The sequence below is a fragment of the Pongo pygmaeus genome, chromosome 6 (genome assembly GCF_028885625.2).
Source record: "Pongo pygmaeus isolate AG05252 chromosome 6, NHGRI_mPonPyg2-v2.0_pri, whole genome shotgun sequence".
NCBI classification, from domain to species: Eukaryota; Metazoa; Chordata; class Mammalia; order Primates; family Hominidae; genus Pongo; species Pongo pygmaeus.
The window spans coordinates 60,554,542-60,578,304 of NC_072379.2; the positions used below are offsets into that span (position 1 = coordinate 60,554,542).

A 23,763-nucleotide genomic window follows, 5' to 3' on the forward strand; every position below is an offset into this window, starting at 1 on the left:
TTTATGGTCACAGAATGTGGTAGGAGGGTTCTGTTCCCTGGTACAATTACCAAGCAGGCAAGGATCATTGGGAACTGTCTTAGATGCCAGCTGTTACACTCAAGGGGGTGCCCTTACTCAGTTTATGCACTAGTGTGAAACCAGATTTCTCTTCTGTATGTGTAAGGTTTTCCATGTAGCCCAATTTGGTAGATGCCACATTGCTTGACCTAATAAATACTAGTTAGGTATTGGGAGCTAACAATATAAGGCAACAAGTCTCAGTTCGTCACTGATGGTTGAAAAGTGCAAAAAGGTAGAAAACACCTATCACGACACCTGGACTGCATGTTACTTAAATTCGCTCTTTAAGGTTTCGAACTATATATACTGAGATGTTGACAGGCCCTACATAGTTTTGACATTTCCACTATTTAGTAATGCACTAACACTGGCTTGTTTTGGGGTAGTGGAGGGGAATTGGTAACAAATCAGTTGAGTTGCATGGACTTAACAAATAGTTCAAAGACTGAGATGCGGAATGATTCAGCTACTTGAGTGCGTTAATATTATCACAAAAAACCCTGTATACTGGTTCTGAAGCTCTGCTGAACCGCAGCCTGCTTTGAGGAGACCAGGGGACCCCTAGAAATCTAGATGGTCTTTTTTTGCTTGGAGTTTCCATACAATTGGTCTAAAATCTGATCACACTTGCGAAGATGCTCAAGTGAGAGTTTTAATTGGAAAAGGAGATGTCCATCCCACTTGGGTTGTCTTTATTCTTATCTTCCTCATTCTGATTAAGACGTTAGATGTTGCAATCAAGGCTGCTCAACTAGGTAGGTAATGTGGAGGGTCCTAGGCAATGGTCAGCTTTTGGGCATTGGCTTTGTAATCTAGTAGGTTTGCACTGGAAACCGAATGTGGAATTCCCTTCTGCCTTTAAAACCGGATTGTCAGAAAAGCAGTTCCAGTTTATATGCCTTGAATCCAGCATGTTAAGATGGGGGCAGGGTTATGTCAGGAAGCCAGCCCATAGCCAATTAGAGCTTGTGAAGCTGGCTGCTTAATGCCTCGATTAAAAGTCCCTTGATGGGAGAACGGGCCATCAGTTTCAGGAACCACAATACCAAAATGTGGATGCTGTAGCCCCCTTGTATGAAACGTAATTTGCACATGACTTAAGCACATCTCATACACTTGAATTGTCTAGGTTACTCAATATTTAATCCAAGGTAGAAGCTAGGTAAGTGGTATGCTGCATTATGTATGCGGAATAAAGTTCAGTACAGACACTACCATCTTTAAATATATTCAGTTTGCAGTTAACTAGGTCTGTGTGTGCTATGTTTAAGGTTTTTTATAGTTCAAACTTCAGGCCAGGAATAGCGGTGCATAATCTGAGCAGCTCGGGAGGCTGAGGCAGTCCAGGAGTTTGAGGCTGGATCTTTTATTGGGGCCACTGCACTTCAGCCTGGGTAACAAGAGTCACCATGATTACTGATTCTGCTCTCCACTGTCTTTTTCCTTTTAGAGGTTTGAGAAGAATGCTGTCTGATAAGCAGGCACTCATGTGAGTGTACGGATTTCCTACGGAAATGTTTTATATGTGTTCTTAAATTATAACTATCAAAAGCTTAAGACATTTGAAATACTCCCTTGTAAAAAGCAACAGACTAAAATGATCATTTGGACACCATGAGTCACTGAAGGGGCAATAATTTTATCTAGAAGCATACTAGAAGCATTTCTGGCAAAGTAACAGATCTTGGGGAAAAAACTTTATTATAAAAATCCAACGGTATATATAAACTGCATTTCTTTAGCCCAAGATATTTATGTGATACTCTACACTGTAGCTCCTATGGCAGAAATAATACCTGAGAAACTTGATTTTGAAAATTTGGACATACTAAGCATTATAGTACACATCAAAATTTTGATGTTCCCCAAACGACAGTCATCTAGGTGAGGTCATTGCTGTCTTCAGAAAATTCAGCAATCTCCTGTTTACTGTTCCAGTGAACTTAAGTGAGGTTTTCATTTCAAATGCCATTATTTCTAGAATTTACCTTACCCTGGTTTATTTTAAAATTCACCTGTTTTTTTCCCCTAATCGCTTTTGCCCATTTTAAACACTTAAATCTTTTAGATGGGTTCACTGTTGCTGACTCTTCGGCTACTGTTTGTTTATATGGCTTACAATGTTCTGCTGAGATCTGAGTATTCTAAGATGGTGAGGCCATTCCTTCAGGCTGGCTTTACTGCCAGAGATTTTATCAATTTAATATACACACAAGGAGTTATATTTTTGCAAGTAGCCCATTCTGTCTCTGGTTACATGAGGAAGGCCTGTGGCTTAAACTACCAGTGACCATAGGTCTTCAATGCATTCTATATCACATAGTATTCTGTGTGTTAAGTATCGTGGTAGGGGGGTGGATTTGCCTTATTTTGGCATACTATGTTGACCTCAATTTGGCTTGAGTCTGAGCAATTTGCTATGCTGCCCTATTTGTTATTCACCTATATTCCTGAATGTGAATACTTTGGAAGGAAAGTAAGGTAAATTTGGTTGAGATTCTGTATAAAAGGGAAAAGTTAATTTTTAATACAAATACAAAACTTATTTCCATAGAAAGCAAAATTTATAAGTTAAATATAAAGATTAAAATAGTGTTTGAAAAGCTCACTATAGTGCTAACAAACTAAATGAAAATAAGGCTATTTTGCATTTAAAACTGAAATACCTCTTAAAATAATTTGATCCCCAGTGTTTGCTCTTTTTGAAGTAACCGACTTACTCTTAAAAAGGATGGCTGTCAAGATGGAAAGTCTTAGTGGGTTTTCATGTTAACCTATTCTTTGGACATAACTGAATTTTGTATACAATGCATTTCATGAAAAGTTGTGGCTCCCCCAGATTGCCCACAAGTATGATCTTGAAGTCCTAAACGTTTGTCCATGTAAGCTTCAAAACAGAGCCTTAACTGAGTTATTCAAGTAGCAGTACTTAAAGATAAAATTCTTGAAGCAGTTTCAGTGGTTTCTGATCCAAATAATCAGTTTCTGAACATTACTACTTCACATAATAGAGTCCATCTTCAGTTTCTTCTCACTTTCTCTTTCCCTTTTGGGTTTCCTTTTTGTGGCCTGAGGCTACCAGTGCTTTGGGTACTATCAAGATACTTCCATCATGGGTGCACTGGAGAGCATAGTGGTTTGGATTGACTGGCCTACCTTGGTCATCTCTTAATCTACTAAAAATATCATGATAAAGGTCATGCAGTTTCTGTTTCATTATGTTAATAGCTTTGTTACATTGTGCTTGCTCTCTCTTAAGAGTTTCCTTCTTTGCTTGCAAGTTACATACATCATCTTCTAGATTCAAAATTATGTCCAATTTGCGTTTACGACAATTCTGCGCAGCAACTTTATTTTTCCCTCTTCGTCTGATGTCACGGATAAGTGAGACTTGTAGGTCTGTCAGATAATACCTACTTAACATGCTATTGAAGGAATCAACAGGCATGCCGACAATTTCATCTACAGAAAAAGGGATATGCAAAGCTTTAGCACGCTGTTCATCACGGCTCAAGTTTCTATCTGTGTCTTCAAGGTGTCTACGCCTTATCTTCTGTGACTTCTCAGGCCACAAATAAGGTTCAGAAGTAGATTCTGGTACACTTGGCTGTAAGTGGTAAGTGTGGTTATGAAATATGTGTTGAAATGTAAGATCCCCATGATAACCAGAATCACTCTGATCCAAGTGACAAAGCTTACTGGGTTCTGGGTAGTAGCCGCCTACGGCACCTTCTAAGTCATGATGGGAACTAGATTCATGGTCAGTACAATAACCTATAGCACCTTCATCACACACAGAGTGAGAGGAATTAGACTTGATGACAGAGGTACTGTTGTGACTTGAATCTAAAGAAAGGCCAGAATCAGTATCTGGTTCATCAAAAAGCTGAGAAACATCGATTGGATCAAAGTTGTCTTCTGTGGCCAATGACATTAAGTTTATCTCATCAAATATATTTATGTCAAGGTCATATAGTAGGTCTTGGCTTGTTAGATTCCTCGTATGATTGTCAACCGGTGAAAGAAATCCTGTCAAATTAGTTCCAGGAAGGGTTTGCTCAGGATTGGTGGTATGAGAATTTAACTGCAGAAATGGTTCTTGTGACTGTGAAGTCCTTGCTATGGGATCTCTTCTAAATGTATTGTTGGGACAAAGCAAGATGGCCTCATGAAGATTCACATCCTGACTTATAGCCTGGCTGAAGTTTACATGATAATGTGCTGAAGAATTCATGCCATCACTGATACTGCCTGGAAGAGGAATATCTCCCAATGAGATGCCCTGAAAAACGAAGGAGAAACACTTTAAACATGAATAGCCCTATTTCTGAAGCAGTTCTATTACCTAACATAAGTTTCTTTCCCCTCTTTTGTCAATTCCTCTATATTTAATAGAGATAGATGCTGTTGGCAGTAACTTCCTAGTTAAAATACAGGAAATACAATATGAGATGTGAGTCCAAATCAGAATACCTGGAATTCTGAGTAACCTGGAAATTAAGATTGATTAGTATAAAAGCTGACTGCATTTTCTTAAAAAGTCTAATGTTACAATCTTGTAATTTACTACTTTGTAATAAGATGCACCTCATCCTAGCGGTTGGTAATCACATTGTGGAAGGTCAGGGAAAATAAACTACAGTGAAGTAGTCTGGAGGCGAGAGGCTGTTTAAATGCCTCTAAGCACTAAAACTATAAGGCTATTGTGAATATTGCTGCAATAAACATGGGGGTGCAGGTGTCCCTTTGATACACTGATTTCCTTTCCTTTGGATAAATACCTGATAATTCTTTTAGTTTTTTGAGAAACCTCCATGCTGTTTTCCATGACCAGTCTAAATCTGGTTATACCTTTGGGATTATTTGGAAAGAGGAATGCTATACATACTTGGTTAATTCTAAGCTGAAGTGCTTCTGTAAAAATAAGCATTACTTTAAACTGCTGTGTCATCCAAGTAAAGGAGTTGTATTTATTCACCGAAAGGTCAGTGCAGATATGTTCCTGCAAGGATAAAAGCCAAAGTTCCAGTTACCTCCAGTGAATTTTCAGGCTGTGATGAAAGCAACTGGAATAAGTCTTCCAGAGAGAAAGAAGTATCTGTCCCATTCAGATGTCTCTGCAGGGAAACACAAAAGGTGCATCCTTCACATAAAAGACTGAACTGGTTGTCTGGGGCTTTAGGCTTTATCTTTAAAGGATCACCAGGTCTTATCTCCACACTGGATTTTTATCCTATTATGTTCCTTGGTTGGAAGTTTTTATTATATTTTGAGACGGAGTCTCACTCTGGCCCAGAATGGAGTGCAGTGGTGCAATCTCGGCTCACTACAACCTCTGCCTCCCAGGTTCAAAGGATTCTCCTGCCTTAGCCTCTGGAGTAGCTGGGATTACAGCTGTGCACCACCACATCTGGCTAATTTTTGTATTTTTAGTAGAGACAGGGTTTCACCATGTTGGCCAAGTTGGTCTCGAACTTCTGACCGCAAGTGATCCACCCACCTAGGCCTCCCAAAGTGCTGGGATTACAGACATGAGCCACTGCAGCTGGCCTATTTTTCTTCTTACGGTACTCAATATTTCAACACGCATACTTAGAAGTCTAAAGTTAATCAGTATTTCTATTCCTACCATAAACAACTTCCATATAATTTTTGGCTAATTCTTAGTTTCAGCTTATTTTGCCCCTCCATAGCCAGCCCTCCCAGTTGGTTACACAATTATATAATTTTGGCCAGGTGTGGTGGCTCACGCTTGTAATCCCAGCACTGGGAGGCCAAAGCAGGCAGATCGCCTGAGCCCAGGAGTTGGAGACCAGCTTGGGCAACATAACAAGACCGTTTCTACAAATTAAATTAGTTGGGTGTGGTGGTGTGCACCTGTGGTCCCAGCTACTCCGGGATGGTGAGGCAGGAGGACTGCCTGAGTCCAGGAGGTTGAGGCTGCAGTGAATCGTGACAGCGCTGCCACACTCCAGCCTAACAGAATGAGATCTCATCTCAAAAAAAAATAATTTTTACAGTCAATACTTATTTACATTTACTCCAATTTGTTTTTTTAAAACCAACTTATTGATGCTTCATCTCACTCCTGGCCTTTATGCTTTAACCTCTTTCTAGTTGAAAGAACTCTTCAGAGTTCTTTTTAGAGGACCTGAGCAGTAAACTCAGTTTTTGTTACATGGAATTATTTTGAGACAGTCTTGCCCTGTCGCCCAGGCTGGAGTGCACTGGTGAGATCTCAGCTCACTGCAATCTCTGCCTCCCGGTTTCAAGTGATTCTTGTGTGTCAGCCTCCCGAATAGATGGGACAGGCATGTGTCACTGCGCCTGGCTAATTTTTATATTTTTAGTAGAGATGGGGTTTTGCCATGTTGGCCAGGCTTGTCTTGAACTACTGACCACAGGTGATCCACCTGCCTTGGCCTCAAAAAGAGTTGGGATTACAGGCATGAGACACCGTGCCCGGCCCACATGGAATTATTTTGGCTTCATGCTTAAATGATGAGTTAACTGGTAAAAATATAAGGTTTAATGTTTTCTCTCAGTACTCTGTCTTATGGCATTTATTACTACTGGTAAGTTTGCTCTCAGTGTTATTTACAACGAAACTTTTCTATCTCAGGTGATTTAAAAAATTTTTCTTCTTAGTTCTTGATGTTCTGTTTCAATCTGATATGTCTGGGACTTAATTTGTTTTCGTTAGGAGCTCTGTGTAGTCCTTTAATCTGAGGACTTTTCTGGAAATATTTTGCTATAAACTCATTTTAAATATTGCTTCTCTTTCATATTTTATAGTTTCTTCTGGGACTCCGATTAGAAGTAACTTAGATTTTTCTCTTCTATCATTGTCTCAATTTTGCTTTCATATTTTGCATCTTCTCTGTGGTATATTCTAGATAATTTTCTTAGATCTTTCTTCCAACTTACCCTTTTCTTTAGCTGTTCACACCACTTCCACTGAATTTTCAGTGAAAGTAACTTTTTCATATCTAGAATTTCATTTGGGCTCTTTTCTAGATCTTTTTCTTTTTTCATGATAGTCTGTTCTTGCCTTATAGATTCTGTTCCTATGAACAATTTAAACACTGACTTAGAGTCTTTTTCAGAGGACTAGGAATCCTGACTTTTGCATGTGCTGACTCATGGCTATTTATGTCATTTTTAATTCTTAAAAGGTGAGCATTCTGGGGAGCAGTTTTGCATTTTTCTCTTCAAGAACCAGTGTTTATATCATTTTCCAGACTGTACTTCCCTTGGCTGAGGATTCTTGATGGTGATGGTAGTGTGCATTCAGATCTTATATCTAGCTTTGGGGCCCCCACTGGGGTTCTGATTTCTAAAGGATAGCTAGATTTGTAGCAGTCCCCATTTCCTAGATATTCTTCCAGAGTTGTCATCTGGAAGAATGGAAATGCCAGTGATTCACTGGTCTAACTCATTTCTGTTTTATTTCAACAAGCTTTAAAAGCACCTACTAAGTAATAGCCCAATAAAAGAACAGAAATATCTTGTCAGAGCTACTGTAAGAAATGTGGCTGGGTGCAGTGGCTCACACCTGTAATCCCAGCACTTTGGGAGGCGAAAGTGGGCAGATTGCTTGAGCCCAGGAGTTTGAGACCAGCCTGAGCAACATGGTGAAACCCCACTTCTACTGAAAATACAAAAAATTAGCTTGGCATGGTGGTGTGCACCTATAGCCCCAGTTACTTGGGAGGCTGAAGTGGGAGATCACCTGAGCCCGGGAGGTTTAGGCTGCAGTGAGCCATGACAGCGCCACTGCACTTTAGCCTGGGTGACAGAGTGAGATCCTGTCTCCCCCGCCGCCTTCCTCAAAAAAAAAAGTGTTAAGTACACAAAGATGTGGTGGAAATGCTCAGGCTAGGAACATGGAGATAACACAATGAGGAACGAAGCCTGATAAGAATTAGGCAGAAATGTCTGGCTTTGAATGATTAATATGTTTCTGAAAAGTTTTGTCCAAATTGATGTTTGTCCTATGTCAAATTACATTTTAAATTCTCTCCAAGGAAGCTCCTTACTTCATTTGTCTCCTCATTAATATTTAGTAAGTGCCTAGTCTGTGCCTAGCAGTGAATTAGTTTGTTAGAGGTAGAAGTAAACAGTTCTTGCTTTTCTGGGAAGCCCAGTGAGGGAGTAAAGACGAAGACATACCTAGGAGAAAGGCAATATACAATTCAGTGTTAAATAAGTGAAAGACTAGTGAAAACATCTTTTCCCTCAAACAGAGCTGTGAATAACTCAGGGAAGTGGGCAGAAATGTTGTCCCCTTCAACATATATATGGTTCTGTCAGTATTTTAATATAAAAGTCCATGGGTATTGATTTGACAATACAGTATGTATGCTGTGGGGAGAGTGGTAAAACCATACAATGGCATCCATGAATTAGGAAATAGATAAGTCAGAGGAGCTGGGGAGAATACCAGCTGGGAAAAAAGAACAGGCAGTTGCCAAATGCCAGGCTGCAATTGAGGGTTACAAAAGGGTTAAAGCTCCACTGGTCAGAGTGAAAATGGGAGGGTTCCTTGGGGTGTGCTCTCTACCCCTCCCCTTCATCTGAAGAATGGCAAAAAGGGCCTCAAGGGGACCACTTAGAACTTGGTGCATGTTCTCCGCAGTTTGGGGACACAAGCTTAGTGTCCCACTTATGCCTGAGAAATATAAAGGATGAGAAACCATGCAAGAGCCATAGTTAGGGAACTGAAAAAGGGTCTAAGGGCATGTTTCCAGGTGCTAGGTGGCCAGCAAATGGTTGAGAGGGCCACCTGGAGAGGTGAGATGCATGTATACCACGGAACATTCAAGGAAGAGTCCTAAAGGACCAGCTGCAGTGGAAATGCATTTGCCCCTGTCAAGAGGAAGACTCCCAGCTGTGGGGCCAGGGGTCTCCAAAGAACCTCTACACGAAAAAGTGCCCATGTGACAGACTTGTATAATATTTAAATGTATCGCGTGGTCAAGAGAAACAATTTCCTATGTTCTTAGAACCCCACACCCTAAACCCCAGAGAAATCAGCAGGGCAGGCCACACAAAACTGAGGGAAGATGCTGAATTTTAGCCCAGTGTGTTTTGTTTTGGATTTTTCTTTTTTGAGACAGGGTCCTGCTCTGTCACCCCATCTGAAGTGCAGTGGCATGATGATGGCTCACTGCAGCCTCAACTTCCCAGGCTCAAGTGATCCTCCCACCTCAGCCTGCCAAACAGCTGGGACCACAGGCACACATCACCACGCCCAGCTAACTTTTGGTTCAGCGTTCTTGAAAATTACATTGGGTTATACTTTTTTTTTTTTTTGAGACAGGGTCTCACTCTGTTGTCCAGGTTGGAGTGCACTGGTGTGATCACAGCTCACTGCAGCCTCGACCTCCCAGGCTCAGGTGATCCTCCCACCTCAGCCTCGTGAGTAGCTAGGAGTACAGGAATACATCACCACACCAACTAATTTTTGTAATTTTTGTGGAGATGGGGTTTTACCATGTTGCCCAGGCTGATCTCCAACTCCTGGGCTCAAGCGATCTGCCTGCTTTGGCTTCCCAAAGTGCTGGGATTATAGGCGTGAGCAACTGTACATGGCCACACTGGGTTATTCTTATCAATTGCTGCACTGGGATGGCCAGAGGGATTTTCATGAGTATCTAGAATTTATGGGACCTGCCCTAGATTTCACCAAGGGGCTCTAGGTGGAAGCTGGAGGGGCAAGGGAGTGGTAGGCAGGCAAAGAGAACAAACCTGTTTTCTGATTTCATGCAAAATAATCAAGTAATGTTCCATGTAATATTACATGGCCAGGGCTACCATGATGACAGCTGTCTGAGAAGGGTCAGGGCATGGTACTCTCCATCCTCCAGGGTATTCAAAACACAGCCCTAAACTCCACCTTCCGGGAAGGGGACATGCTAAAGCAGGTGATGCCTAAGAAAACTGTCAGGGCAAGACCTGTGAGGATATGCCTTCCAGGTGGAAGTGCCAAGTGGTTATTAAATATCTCTGGAGTGCCTGTTTGCCATGCTTGTGGGCAGGACCTCAGCAGGGCTGAAGAGAAACTAGAGTACAGCCCAAATGAAAGGAGGAGGAAGCACAGATCGCAGGAAGCATCCATTGCTTCAGCCTGGCTCTGGGAGTTCATCTTTGTACACCTATTCTCACAGCCAAAGAGTAAGGTTAGGCAATGAGGAGTTAAGGAGGTGGTCCCACTGGACCATGGATGCCCAGCGGTTCAGCCAGGCCTGCCAGGAGACTGAACAAAGATTTCAGCCCAAGACTTAGCTGACATCATGGGTGACTGGCTGTAGGGTTGGTCCTCGGCTTGCTCTCCTGGACTAGGCCAGCCTGGCTACCTGTTCATGTGGCTGGTTGAGGACTCCTAGGTTCACCATTTCTTCATCCCTTGCCTTGGCAAACATAACTAGCAAAACCTGCTAGCAAGGTCCTGGAAGGGGGTGTGTGCACATACACACAAAATCTTGAGTTTTAACCAGAGAAAACAATTGTATGGGCTAATTCATTTATAAATCAAATTACTACTCCCATAACTTACAGACATAGGTATTTTCATATATGATATTTGTTAATAATAGAGCATACTGTTTTACATGCTCATTCTTGACACAAACTGTCAATGCCACAAAATCTACATTAAAACCAAAATGGCAAGGCTTGAATATTCTGACAGGCTTACCTCATTTCTAGATTCAGTGGTCTTTTCTGCCTCCCAGTCAGATTTCTCTGCTATTTTGTTCCCATCATCATTATTCTGCGGAAATGAGTTCTCCTTCTGGGCTGACACCCTTTCTTCATTTTCCTCATGCTGGGAACTATGATCCACACCTTCGTGCTTTTCTCTTAGTACCTCGTTCTCCTATACAAGTACCAAATTTCATCAAATAAGCAAACAGTCTTTAAAACTGCATTGTGCTTATTGTTCAGGAACCATGAAAACCCACGAGTCAAAAGCTAAGACTGGCATTTCATTATTTCAGTATCAAAGAAACATTTAATTCAGAAACAAAGGTCAGTTTTACATCCTGTCCTGAGACAGGCTGTTCTAATCTGTGCAATTTAAATTAACATGCACTTATAAAGCCCCTGAATTTAAAATACTCATGAGTTAGATTAGATTTGGAAATTAATGTTGCCAGCAGGCAGTTTTAGTTTTCTGTTGAAAATTGATCAAACAGCTAAGTTGGAAGCAAACATTGATCAAATATGGAAACTTTTTTTTTTTTTTTTTTTTGAGACGGAGTCTTGCTCTGTAACCCAGGCTGGAGTGCAGTGGCGCCATCTCGGCTCACTATAAGCCCCGCCTCCCGGGTTCACGCCATTCTCCTGCTTCAGCCTCCCCAGTAGCTGGGACTACAGGCGCCCGCCACCACGCCCGGCTAATTTTTGTTGTATTTTTAGTAGAGACAGGGTTTCACCATGTTAGCCAGGATGGTCTCGATCTCCTGACCTCGTGATCCGCCCGCCTCGGCCTCCCAAAGTGCTGGGATTACAGGCGTGAGCCACCGCGCCCAGCGGAAACTATTATTATAAACTATTAATTGTGGTTCTCTCTGGAAGGTTGGCAACAGGGTGGGAAAGAGTTTACTTCACTTTATACGTGTCTATAACTGTGAATATTTTACAACAAACACATATTGCTTTATTTATTTATTTGTTTTTTTGAGTCTCGCTCTGTCGCCCAGGCTGGAGCACAGTGGCGAGATCTCGGCTCACTGCAGGCTCCGCCTCCCGGGTTCACGCCATTCTCCTGCCTCAGCCTCCCGAGTAGCTGGGACTACAGGCGCCCGCCACCATGCCCGGCTTTTTTCTTTCTTTTTTTTTTTTTTGGTATTTTTAGTAGAGACGGGGTTTCACTGTGTTAGCCAGGATGGTCTCAATCTCCTGACCTCATGATCCGTCTGCCTCAGCCTCCCAAAGTGCTGGGATTACAGGCGTGAGCCACCACGCCCAGCCATATTCCTTTTATAATCAGGAAAATGATAAATGTAAAACATCACCACAGATCTATACTTATTTACTCAGATAAGTCCTTCTACCTTAATTTACTTCATAAATAAGGAGACCTAAATAATTAAAAGGCTAGAGAATTCTTCTAAACATTCAAATATGGTTACCGTTTAGAGTGTACTGCATATTCAGATAGTTTCAACTATCATGTTAAAAGCTCTCTGGATGTATTTTTTCCCCTATAACATTAAAGCTTGTCAAACTTTTTCACAATTTCTGTTTCTTCCAGGAACAGGACACACTGGCACATCCTTTTCCCACCAAACCACAGAAAAAACATTTTTAAGTGAAGGTTGAAGAAATGGAAATTTACAGATGCCAGAAGAAAGGAGAAAAATCAAGGCAAGATAAGAAAAAAGGAGGCTGATGTTCTGCTGGTCCACTTGGTTTACTGGCTTCTCTGTCTGATTGTGCCTAACTCTGACACTGTGCTTTCCCTCTAGACACTGTAGATGATGTTTAGTCCTAGCTCAATCAGTCTCTCCCTTTGCACATTCCGTTACAACCCTGCTCATGTGCTCAAGATATTGCTCCTGCTACTCTCCCCTCTCTTCTGCATCAACAGTTCTTTCTTTCTCATCTACTGGACAATTCCCATCAGCCTACTATCATACACGAATACCCCCACCTTTAAAAACCCCTCCCTTGGTCCCACACTAGTCTTTAGATCCCATCCCATTTTTTGCTCCCCTTGAGAGCAAAAACCTCCAAAGAGTTATCTGTACTCAGTGTCTTTTCTCTTCACCCATCAGCAAAATTTGACTTAGTTACCATCTCCTCCTGGAAACAGCTTCTTCACCTGGCATCCAAGTACCTCTCTATTCTCCTACCTCATCAAGAACTTCTGCTTTGCTGATTCTTTATCCCCTTGATATGTAAACATAGCAATGTGCCAAGGCTCAGTCCTCAGGTCCACCAAGCACTCTCCCACTTCACAGCCCTTGTATTTGCAGCCCTTTCTGCCTGTAAGCTCTCAACCCTCTTATTCTCCTGACCCCAGGTCTCTTCAAATATTTACCATCTCAGTTTTCTTTCTTAATCTCTCTATATAAAAAACATCAAAATCTTTTTCCCTTATCTTGCTTTATTTTTTCTCCATAGCATTTAGCACCAGCTGATATATTACCATGTTTATTTGTTTGCTGTTTGTCCTACTAGAATGCTAGTTTTTTGAAGGCAAGGGCTCTGTCTGCTTGGTTCCTGCTGTTGGCCACTTCCTAACCCAGATTCTGGCACATAACAGACCCTTACTACATATTTGTTGACTAGCTGAACTCTTAGACACAATATCCTAAGACTTTGATAGAGATCTTACTTCTGATAGATTGTTCTTTCCTGCAACAATACTGATTCCTATATAAATCTGGGGAAGGAAGAAAAGGTGACTGATCACTTTTTACCTCTCATCTTTTGCCAAGGTAAGGTTTTTTGTGGTTGTTAAATCTGAATATAATTAAATTAAAAACTTTGGATACCCGAGGCAGCTAACTTTGTTTAAAAACTTGCTAGTGGTAGAGAGAGAAACTTCTAATCTCGAAATCAAATGATCTATTTTAGAACCATGAAGCAAAGTCCCCTAAATCTGTAATATGTGCATTAATACAACACACATGGACACACACAAACATGCAAACACAAGAATGTCACCTATATTACACAAATAATAATAGGGAAACAAGTGGTTGATATAGATCAAGCCCATAGAGGAACTGATCAAGCAAACTTTAGTCTGGGAAGGCTTTTTTTGTGGGGGAAACTTTTTGAGCATAATGAATTGGTAACAAAGGTATGTAAGATGTCTTGTCTGAAAACTCAGGAAGAGAAGGACTGGAGGCAGAGAAATTCTATATGATCAAAATTCACACTACAGGAAGCCAAAATTAGGTATAATAATGGATCATAACTCATTGAATAAAATGAGTTGAATAAAAGAATCAATGAATGCACTCAAATATAAACAAATAAATGAAGGAAAAAGGAAATCTTTCTTATAGCAGAATACAAATAATAAATATAAAAGGAGAATGATGAATTAGAAAACCATCAATGGATGCTTAATTTAAGGAGTGAAAATTTTATGAGAAGTAAGATACTTAAATAGTCTCAAAGTATCACTCTGCAGATTACTTGTTAATTACAAAAAGAAAAATAATAGCACTACAGGAGAAATCTGGCAGACACCATCTAAATCAAATGGTCAACTCTATCATCAAAATATGAAGTTAAACCAACATCGTGGTCTCCTGATATGGAGGACACAATACCATTTCTGTGGTTTTCTCACCAAAAATTCATAATCTCAATCTAATCACTGAGGAAACATCAGATAAATCAACATTGGGGGCCATTTTTACAAACTAACTGATTGATGCCCTTCAACAATCTAAAGGTGAAGAAACACTGAGAGGAGTGTTTCCACATTACAGGTGACTAAAGAGACTCGGCAAATACATACTGACAGATTCTGAAAATGGACTGTAGATTAGATAGTAGCCTTACATTCAGATTAAATGTCCTGATTTGATAACTGGGTATAGAAAAGAAAATCACTGTTCTTAGGAAATATACACTAATAAGTATCTGGGTGATGAGGGATGCAATGGTTTCAATTCACATATGTATACAGAGAGACATCGTTATTAATATAGCTAAATGAGGCAAGACATAAATAGGAAAATCTGGGTAAAGGGTATATATATGCCATTTTTTAAAAGTTTGAAATTATATTTAGCTAAAAGGTTCACCTAAAAATGCCTACACAGCAAAATCGCTTTGGCTAAGGCAACAGCAAAGGGTTAGCCCAGAATAATTCACCCATTAAATTTTGTTTATTCGTATTTTGCCCCCAAGTGTATAGACATAAACTTTAATATTTTCAACTCTTCTAACATTTAAATTTCTTATTTCATTTTCTTATCTAATTGCTTTGGCTATGCTTCCCAAATAATGCTAAATAATAATGGTGATACCTGATATTCTTGCTGATGAATTTAATGAGAATGCTTCACCAATAAGGATGACTTGTATTTGAGATACAGTCAGTCATTTTAAATTGAGTATCAAATACAACACTAGTGCTGGGAATACGACAGTAAAAAATACAATCAGACCCTGCCCCCTTCACATCTTACATTCTATTTTTGTTTTTTTGTAGAGATGGGTTCTTGCTATGTTGCCCAGGCTAGTCAAACAATTCTTCCTCCTTGGCCTCCCAAAACACTGGGATTATAGGTGTGGGTCATCACTCCTGGCCAGATCTCACATTCTAAAGAGAGGGAACCAAAAATACAAGTGAACTAATGAAATAACTGCAAGTTATGGTAAGTGAAAGAGCTAGCTAGCTATGTGAAAAAAGGAGACAAAGGAATTCAAGGCATACATAATATCCAAACGGTATACTCATCTGCCTCTTACCATAGTTTATTTAACTGGCTTCTTTTTTTTTTTTTTTCTTTTCAGAAGGAGTTTTGGTCTTGTTGCCCAGGCTGGAGTGCAATGGTGTGATCTCAGCTCACTGCAACCTCCACCTGCAGGGTTCCAGCGATTCTCCTGCCTCAGCCTCCCAAGTAGCTGGGATTACAGGTGCCTGCCACCACACCCAGATAATTTTTGTATTTTTAGTAGAAACGAGGTTTCACCATGTTGACCAGGTTGGTCTCGAACTCCTGACTTCAGGTGATCTACCTGCCAGCCTCCCAAAGTACTGGGATTACAGGCATGAACCACCACGCCCAGCCTAACTGACTTCTTAATGGTGAATAGTTGTTTCTAATCTTTTCTTATAACAGATATTAAAATCTCCTCACCCATACTTCTTTGCATACGTGTGCAAGTAGGATACATTCCTGGAATTTATGCCCTGGGTCAATGGATATGTGTATTTTTTATTTGATGGATTCTACTGAAAAGCCCTTCAAAAAAGTTTGTGCCAATTAAAATTCCTACCAACAATGGATAAAAGTGCCAATCTGATAGATGAAAACTGGTGATCATGGCTTACTGCAGCCTCAAACTCTTAGGCTCAAGTGATCCTCTCACCTCTCAGCTTCCCCAGTAGCTGGGACTACAGAAACATGCCACCATGCCTGGCTAATGTTTACTTTTTGTAGAGATAAGGGTCTTGCTGTTTTGCCCAGGCTGGTTTCAAAACTTCTAGGCTCAAGTGATCCTCTCCACTCAGCCTTCCAAAAGGACTGAGTCATGCAGGCCAAGAGTGATTCATGGTCTTCTTTGATGTGCTTTTTTAGGCCTTGGTATCATTGTTATCCCGGTTTTGAAAAAAGAATTGGGAAGCTTTATTTAACATTGGAATTCCTTATACTTGGAATATTTGAAAGAAATCCCCTTGAATTCTGTCTGTGCCAGGAGTTTTTTGTTTTTCTGAAGAAACTATTCTGACAACTTTTTAAACTTATTTCATGGGATACACCAACAGACATCCAAAAAGGCTGTTCCAACCTACACTGCCATCTGGTATGTGAGCAAACCCATTTCCTCACACCCCACCTACCTTGGGTTTGTTTCTTAATATTTGCTAATTAAAAGGTGAGAAACACAGCTCATTAGCAGGACAGTCTCGCAGGTTATCAGCGTACATAGGAAACGAGGGGTGAATATGAAGATAGTAGGGGCACAACTCTGGACTGAGGTGGGGACAGATTCGAAATGTTAGAGTGCCTGCCTGCTCTTAAAGATGAGCAACTGAAAGAGCCAAGGGAAGGAAGGCAGTGACTACAGTGGATATTTCTTCTTTAGTCGGGTAGAGGGAGGAAGACAGCAAGACCTGGGGGCCATGTCACATCAGTCTTGAAAACCTGGTTTCCTTAGAGGGCCCCTTCCAGCTCTGACACTCCAAAGGTCTATGAATAAGTGACCGTATAATTTATCACCAAACCCGTCCACTTTTGAGAGGGTAAGAGGGTACTATTAACAATTAGGCTGGGCAACAAGCATAAACCAGGACTATCCCATATGGTGACCCACCTGAGGCCACAGGGGAAGAAGAGACTGCATAGCTCTTAGGAAGCATTTTTTTTTTTTTTTGGTAGAGACAGGGTCTCGCCATGTTGCCCAGGCTGGTCTTGAACTTCTGGGCTCAAGCAATCCTCCCACCTCAGCCTACCAAAGGGCTGGGATTACAGGCGTGAGCCACCGCGCCTGGCCACTCTCAAGAATCTGGATGGCAGACTGAATTCCACAGACTGAGGGAAGAAAAATAACCTGCACAGACTTAGGTACCGAATAAATATCTTCTTAGATGGTCCTTCCTGTATTCATTCAACTTTTCTTTCTTGAGAGCCTATTATGAAGCAAATATAATAAACACAACAAGTATCGTAAGTGATAAATGAGAGGAAGCATTTCCCCCAGGGCTAGTGGGATGCATGTGGAGATGTGCAGCCCAGGTCCCCTTCAAAGGAAGACTTGTGGCTATTCCCACATACCTGTGGGCAGCCAGCCTCCAGCAGCCAAGAGTCGCCTCCCTTAAGGTCACACCCGTCCCAGTGTGCCCACATCCCATGACCCGTCAGGCGAGGGTAGAGAGACAAGGCCATCTTGGCCCAATGTGGGACAAGTCTGATGTATCCATGTCAGCCCAGGTGCTGGGTTCTGCCAGCCTGCATCACAGTTCGACTTCTGCTTCTGTCTAATCCTGCCTGTCTCCAGTTATTGATCCCAATGGCTTCCCCCTAATAAACCTCCTTCACACTAAAGGCAGTCTCAGAGTCTGCTTCCCAGAGAACCCAACTTGTAACAGTTAGCAATTATTTTACCTTGAGGGAGAGAGAGAGAGAATCTCAAGGCAGGGAGGGGTGGAGGATTCGCTACTGTAATATTTACAAAGTAAAAAAGGCCTATGGAATTTGTAATATAATTTGCAATTGCTTCTCGGCCTTTTGGCTAGGATCAAGTGTAATATAATGTGCAGTCTGCAAAGCCCAAAACAGCCTAGTGGCTAGGAGGTCCCAAGTTCAAAACAGCTGAGTAAAAAGACCTATCCTACCCAACAGCTGGGTAACATTGGGCCAGTTGCTAAACTTCTTTGACCCTCAGTTTCCCCATGTGTGAAATGAGAAGATAATATCTAATTCATATTTTAAGGAATTAGTTGAAAACAGCCCCTTCAGGAACACTTCTACACTGCTGGTGGGAATGTAAACCACTATGGAAAACAGTACGGAGATTCCTTAAAGAACTAAGAGTAGAACTACCATTGATCCAGCAATCTCACTACTGGGTATCTACCCAGAGGAAATGAAGTCATTATACAAAAAAGATACTTTCATACGCATGTTTATAGCAGCACAATTCGCAATTCAAAAAATGTGGAATCAGCACAAATGCCCATCAATCAACGAGTGGATAAAGAAATTGTGAGATAGAAATATATCTATAATCTCTCTATATATAGATTATATTATATATATATTTTATATATATAATCATATAATATATATATGATGGAATACTACTCAGCCATAAAAAAGAACGAATTAATGGCATTCACAGCAACCTGGATGGAAATGGAGACTATTATTCTAAGTGAAGTAACTCAGGAATAGAAAACCAAACATCGTATGTTCTCATATATGGGAGCTAAGCTATGAGGACACAAAGGCATAAGAATGACAAGAATGGCCGGGCACAGTGGCTCACGCCTATAATCCCACCATTTTGGGAGGCTGAGGCAGGTGGATCACCTGAGGTCAGGAGTTTGAGACCAGTCTGGGCAACATGGTGAAACCCTGTCTCTACTAAAAATACAAAAATTATCCAGGTGTGGTGGCGTGTGCCTGTAATCCCAGCTACTTGGGAGGGTGAGGCAGGAGAATTGCTTGAACCTGGGAGGTGGAGGTTGCAGTGAGCCGAGATCACACCATTGCACTCCAGTCTGGGTGACAGAGCAACACTCTGTCTCAAAAAAAAAAAAGACAAGAATGACACAATGGATTTCAAGGACTTGGGGGGAGGGAGGAAGGGCGAGGGCGGGGGGGTGAGGGATAAAAGACTACAAATTGGGTTCAGTGTATACTACTTGGGTGACGGGTGCACCAAAATCTCACAAATCGCCACTGAAGAACTCACTCATATAACCACACACCACCTGTTTGGAAATAAAAAATTAAAAATAATTTAAAAATTAAAAAATCAGATATTCATTTTAAAAATAGCCCCTTCATATGTGTAAGCTGCTATATAAACATGAATTACTCCTTTCTACTGCTTTTTGATTCTGAAGATTTGCAATTAATGATTAACTGTCAACAACTCAATCCGGATTTCAAGAGAAAGCGAAACCAGCTAGCTCTGGTAGCCAGTAATTATCATCTGTGCTTTCTTTTTGTTTTCTGTTTTTCTTCTCAACTCAATGACATGGAGCTGAGATACACAGTATGTTTTACTAGTTCTGTTGTGTAGTCTTGAGGTTTATAGTTCATGCTCTTTATTTAAAGAATAGACAAGTTAAACCCATCATTAAGTTACTTTTTATTTGTGAGCAGGTGACTTTTACCCTTGTGGGGCTGGGACAATTAAAAAAAAAAAAGTACATTTTCACACCTGCCACACAGGAAGCTATCGTAAACTTGTGAGCTGGGGCCCTTAGTCACAACTAAACACCTACTGACTTGTACAGAACTGGCACCTGCTGGAAAGGCCTGCCCTACCACATCGCTCTGTGCTGGTAACTGACCCATCTGTTCTCTGTAAGGATCCAGAATGTTCTCAGTTTGGGCCCTTTAACCAAAACTGGGTGCTGCTGTCTCTAAAATCCCATGTCTTCTAGGTTTTCTCTTATGGCACTTATCCTGTTCTATCTAAAATCACAAATTATATGGGTCTTTTCTTTCCTACTGGCTGTAAACATGATACCTGCCCTCCAGCCATTCACCTTTGCCACCCGCCTAAGGAGCGGAGCAGAAGAGTCTTGCGCAAAGGTTTTCTGAATCAGTAATGTAGTGGAAAGGGGAAGAAAGGAGCAAAGCTGGGCTTTTCTTTTCTCCTTGCAAAGTCTCTGAAGCCCCTGTCAACTGGCAAGTGTGCTGCTTATGCTGCACTGGGATCTGAGTCATGTGGTAGAGGGTTTGCCCCTGAAAATACCCTTTGTGAACAGCCTCGACTGCTTTAGCTAGGCCTTTCATTTATTCATCTGGAGGAGGAGGGATGGAGACCTGCGTTTACCTCTAGGGTTGGAAGAACCTTCAAAGACAAAGAACAGTGTGGTGCCTATGAGAAGGATGATGTCAGAGGGAGAGTGGTAAGGCCAAAGCACTCTGAGGCCTGTCTCTAGGCTGAAGGCAAGCAGGAGTCATCAGGGCTAGAGAGAAACATGGAGCCAGATAAAGAGAGACTGTGTCCTGATTGGCCTGGGTGGTTTTTAATAGCGGTTTGTAATAATTCCAGCTTGTGTTGATTGAGCACTGGCTGTAGGCCAGGCCCTATGTACATTATCTAATTTAAGCTGCTTGGCATCCCTGTAAGGTAGGTATTGTTATTACAGAGGAGGAAACTGAGACACAGAGAGGTTAAACAGCTTGCCTTAAGTCACACAGCTAGTAAATGACAGAACCAGGATTTGGCGGCAGGCATTTTTATTTCACAGCCAGCTCTTGGCCACAGTACTGGTTCTTGTTTGCCCCTCCAGGTCCATGTGTGTCCCTGAGAAACTCTAGGGCTCCTGTGCTGGCTGGCTTCCAGCTGGGTTCACCAGGGGAAGGCTAGAGCAGAACACAGGTGTAGCCAAGGGGCAGGTCAGAGCATTTCCCTCCATGATCCACGATGACAGCCCCTCACCCTGGGCTCCAGCAACTCCTTCCATCCCTTCTCACCGGGAGCCTCTGGGCACTCCAATGTCCCTGTTTGCCCCTGACCACATGGCTGTAAGAAGTCATTCATTTAAGTCTCTTCCTTTGAGCCATCCAGGGTGAATTCTTTCCCCCCACCCCACCTGCTCACTTCACACTGCATGACACAGATTACAACAGCAGTGCTGGCAGGAGCTGACTGCATACAAATCCAGTGAAGCACCTGTCTGCTTGAATATTACTTTATCATGCAAAAACAGCTGGATACAATGCAAGGTATGGATCTCGTCAGATTGTGATTCAAACAAACCAACCATGAAAAATTATTCATGAGATAACAGGAAATTTGAACAGTGACTAGATATGTGATGATTATTAAAGAATCCTGGCTGGCTTTGACAAAATTCAACAACCCTTCATGCTAAAAACTCTCAATAAATTAGGTATTGATGGGACATATCTCAAACTAATAAGAGCTATCTATGACAAACCCACAGCCAATATCATACTGAATGGGCAAAAACTGGAAGCATTCCCTTTGAAAACTGGCACAAGACAGGGATGCCCTCTCTCACCACTCCTATTCAACATAGTGTTGGAAGTTCTGGCCAGGGCAATCAGGCAGGAGAAGGAAATAAAGGGTATTCAATTAGGAAAAGAGTAAGTCAAATTGTCCCTGTTTGCAGATGACATGATTGTGTATCTAGAAAACCCCATCATCTCAGCCCAAAATCTCCTTAAGCTGATAAGCAACATCAGCAAAGTCTCAGGATACAAAATGAATGTGCAAAAATCACAAGCATTCTTATACACCAATAACAGACAAACAGAGAGCCAAATCATGAGTGAACTCCCATTCACAATTGCTTCAAAGAGAATAAAATACCTAGGAATCCAACTTACAAGGGACGTGAAGGACCTCTTCAAGGAGAACTACAAACCACTGCTCAATGAAATAAAAGAGGATACAAACAAATGGAAGAACATTCCATGCTCATGGGTAGGAAGAATCAATATCGTGAAAATGGCCATACTGCCCAAGGTAATTTATAGATTCAATGCCATCCCCATCAAGCTACCAATGACTTTCTTCACAGAATTGGAAAAAACTACTTTAAAGTTCATATGGAACCAAAAAAGCGCAAGTCAATCCTAAGCCAAAAGAACAAAGCTGGAGGCATCACGCTACCTGACTTCAAACTATACTATAAGGCTACAGTAACCAAAACAGCATGGTACTGGTACCAAAACAGAGATATAGACCAATGGAACAGAACAGAGCCGTCAGAAATAATGCCACATATCTACAAGTATCTGATCTTTGACAAACCTGACAAAAACAAGAAATGGGGAAAGGATTCCCTATTTAATAAATGGTGCTGGGAAAACTGGCTAGCCATATGTAGAAAGCTGAAACTGGATCCTTTCCTTACACTTTATACAAAAATTAATTCAAGATGGATTAAAGACTTAAATGTTGGACCTAAAACCATAAAAACCCTAGAAGAAAACCTAGGCAATACCATTCAGGACATAGGCATGCGCAAGGACTTCATATCTAAAACACCAAAAGCAATGGCAACAAAAGCCAAAATTGATAAATGGGATCTAATTGAACTAAAGAGCTTCTGCACAGCAAAAGAAACTACCATCAGAGTGAACAGGCAACCTACAGAATGGGAGAAAATTTTTGCAATTTACTCATCTGACAAAGGGCTAATATCCAGAATCTACAAAGAACTCCAACAAATTTACAAGAAAAAAACAAACAACCCCATCAACAAGTGGGCAAAGGATATGAACAGACACTTCTTAAAGTAAGACATTTATGCAGCCAAAAGACACATGAAAAAATGCTCATCATCACTGGCCATCAGAGAAATGCAAATCAAAACCACAATGAGATAACATCTCACACCAGTTAGAATGGCATTCATTAAAAAGTCAGGAAACAATAGGTGCTGGAGAGGATGTGGAGAAATAGGAACACTTTTACACTGTTGGTGGGAGTGTAAACTCGTTCAACCCTTGTGGAAGTCAGTGTGGCGATTCCTCAGGGATCTAGAACTAGAAATACCATTTGACTCAGCCATCCCATTACTGGGTATATACCCAAAGGATTATACATCATGCTGCTATAAAGACACATGCACACGTATGTTTATTGTGGCACTATTCACAATAGCAAAGACTTGGAACCAACCCAAATGTCCAACAATGATAGACTGGATTAAGAAAATGTGGCACATATACAACATGGAATACTATGCAGCCATAAAAAATGATGAGTTCATGTCCTCTGTAGGCACATGGATGAAGCTGGAAACCATCATTCTCAGCAAACTAACACAAGAACAGAAAACCAAACACCGCATGTTCTCACTCATAAGTGGGAGCTGAACAATGAGAACACATGGACACAGGAAGGGGAACATCACACACCGGGGCCTGTTGTGGGGTGGGGGAGGAGGCAGGGATAGCATTAGGAGATATACCTAATGTAAGTGACGAGTTAATGGGTGCAGCACACCAACATGGCACATGTATACATATATAACAAACCTGCAAGTTGTGCACATGTACTCTAAAACTTAAAGTATAATAAAAGAAAGAAAGAATCCTGGCTGGGTGTGGTAGCTCATGCCTGTAATCCCAGCACTTTGGGAGGCTGAGGCGGGCGGATCACCTGAGGTCAGGAGTTCAAGACCAGCCTGGTCAACGTGGTGAAACACCGTCTCTACTAAAAATATAAAAATTAGCTGGGCTTGGTAGCGCACGCTTGTAATCTTAGCTACTTGGGAGGCTGAGGCAGGAGAATTGCTTGAACCCGGGAGGCAGAGGTTGCAGTGAGCTCAGATCGCGCCAT

At 41.4% G+C, this 23,763-nt stretch overlaps 1 protein-coding gene and 1 long non-coding RNA gene across 4 annotated transcripts in view; one reads left to right on the forward strand and one right to left on the reverse strand.

Annotated features, from left to right (window-relative positions):
- Positions 1-2,608: 2,608 nt before the first annotated feature.
- The window catches only part of NFE2L3 (NFE2 like bZIP transcription factor 3), a 32,371-nt gene continuing 11,216 nt past the window's right edge, over positions 2,609-23,763 (reverse strand). Inside the window, exons 2-4 of one of the 3 annotated variants that reach the window (XM_054496928.2) lie at positions 10,763-10,942; positions 5,097-5,180; positions 2,609-4,345 (exon numbers count right to left, since the gene is read on the reverse strand). In XM_054496928.2, coding sequence (XP_054352903.1) covers positions 3,095-4,345; positions 5,097-5,180; positions 10,763-10,942 — 1,515 coding nt within the window. In that variant the 3' untranslated portion in view covers positions 2,609-3,094. The remainder of the gene's footprint in view (positions 4,346-5,096; positions 5,181-10,762; positions 10,943-23,763) is intronic. The other 2 variants (XM_054496929.2, XM_063667461.1) reach the window with 2 other exon arrangements.
- On the forward strand, positions 4,961-17,356 carry LOC134739856 (uncharacterized). Its single transcript, XR_010126909.1, has 3 exons — positions 4,961-5,199; positions 6,859-6,882; positions 12,323-17,356. It is a non-coding gene; the product is annotated as an uncharacterized LOC134739856 (long non-coding RNA).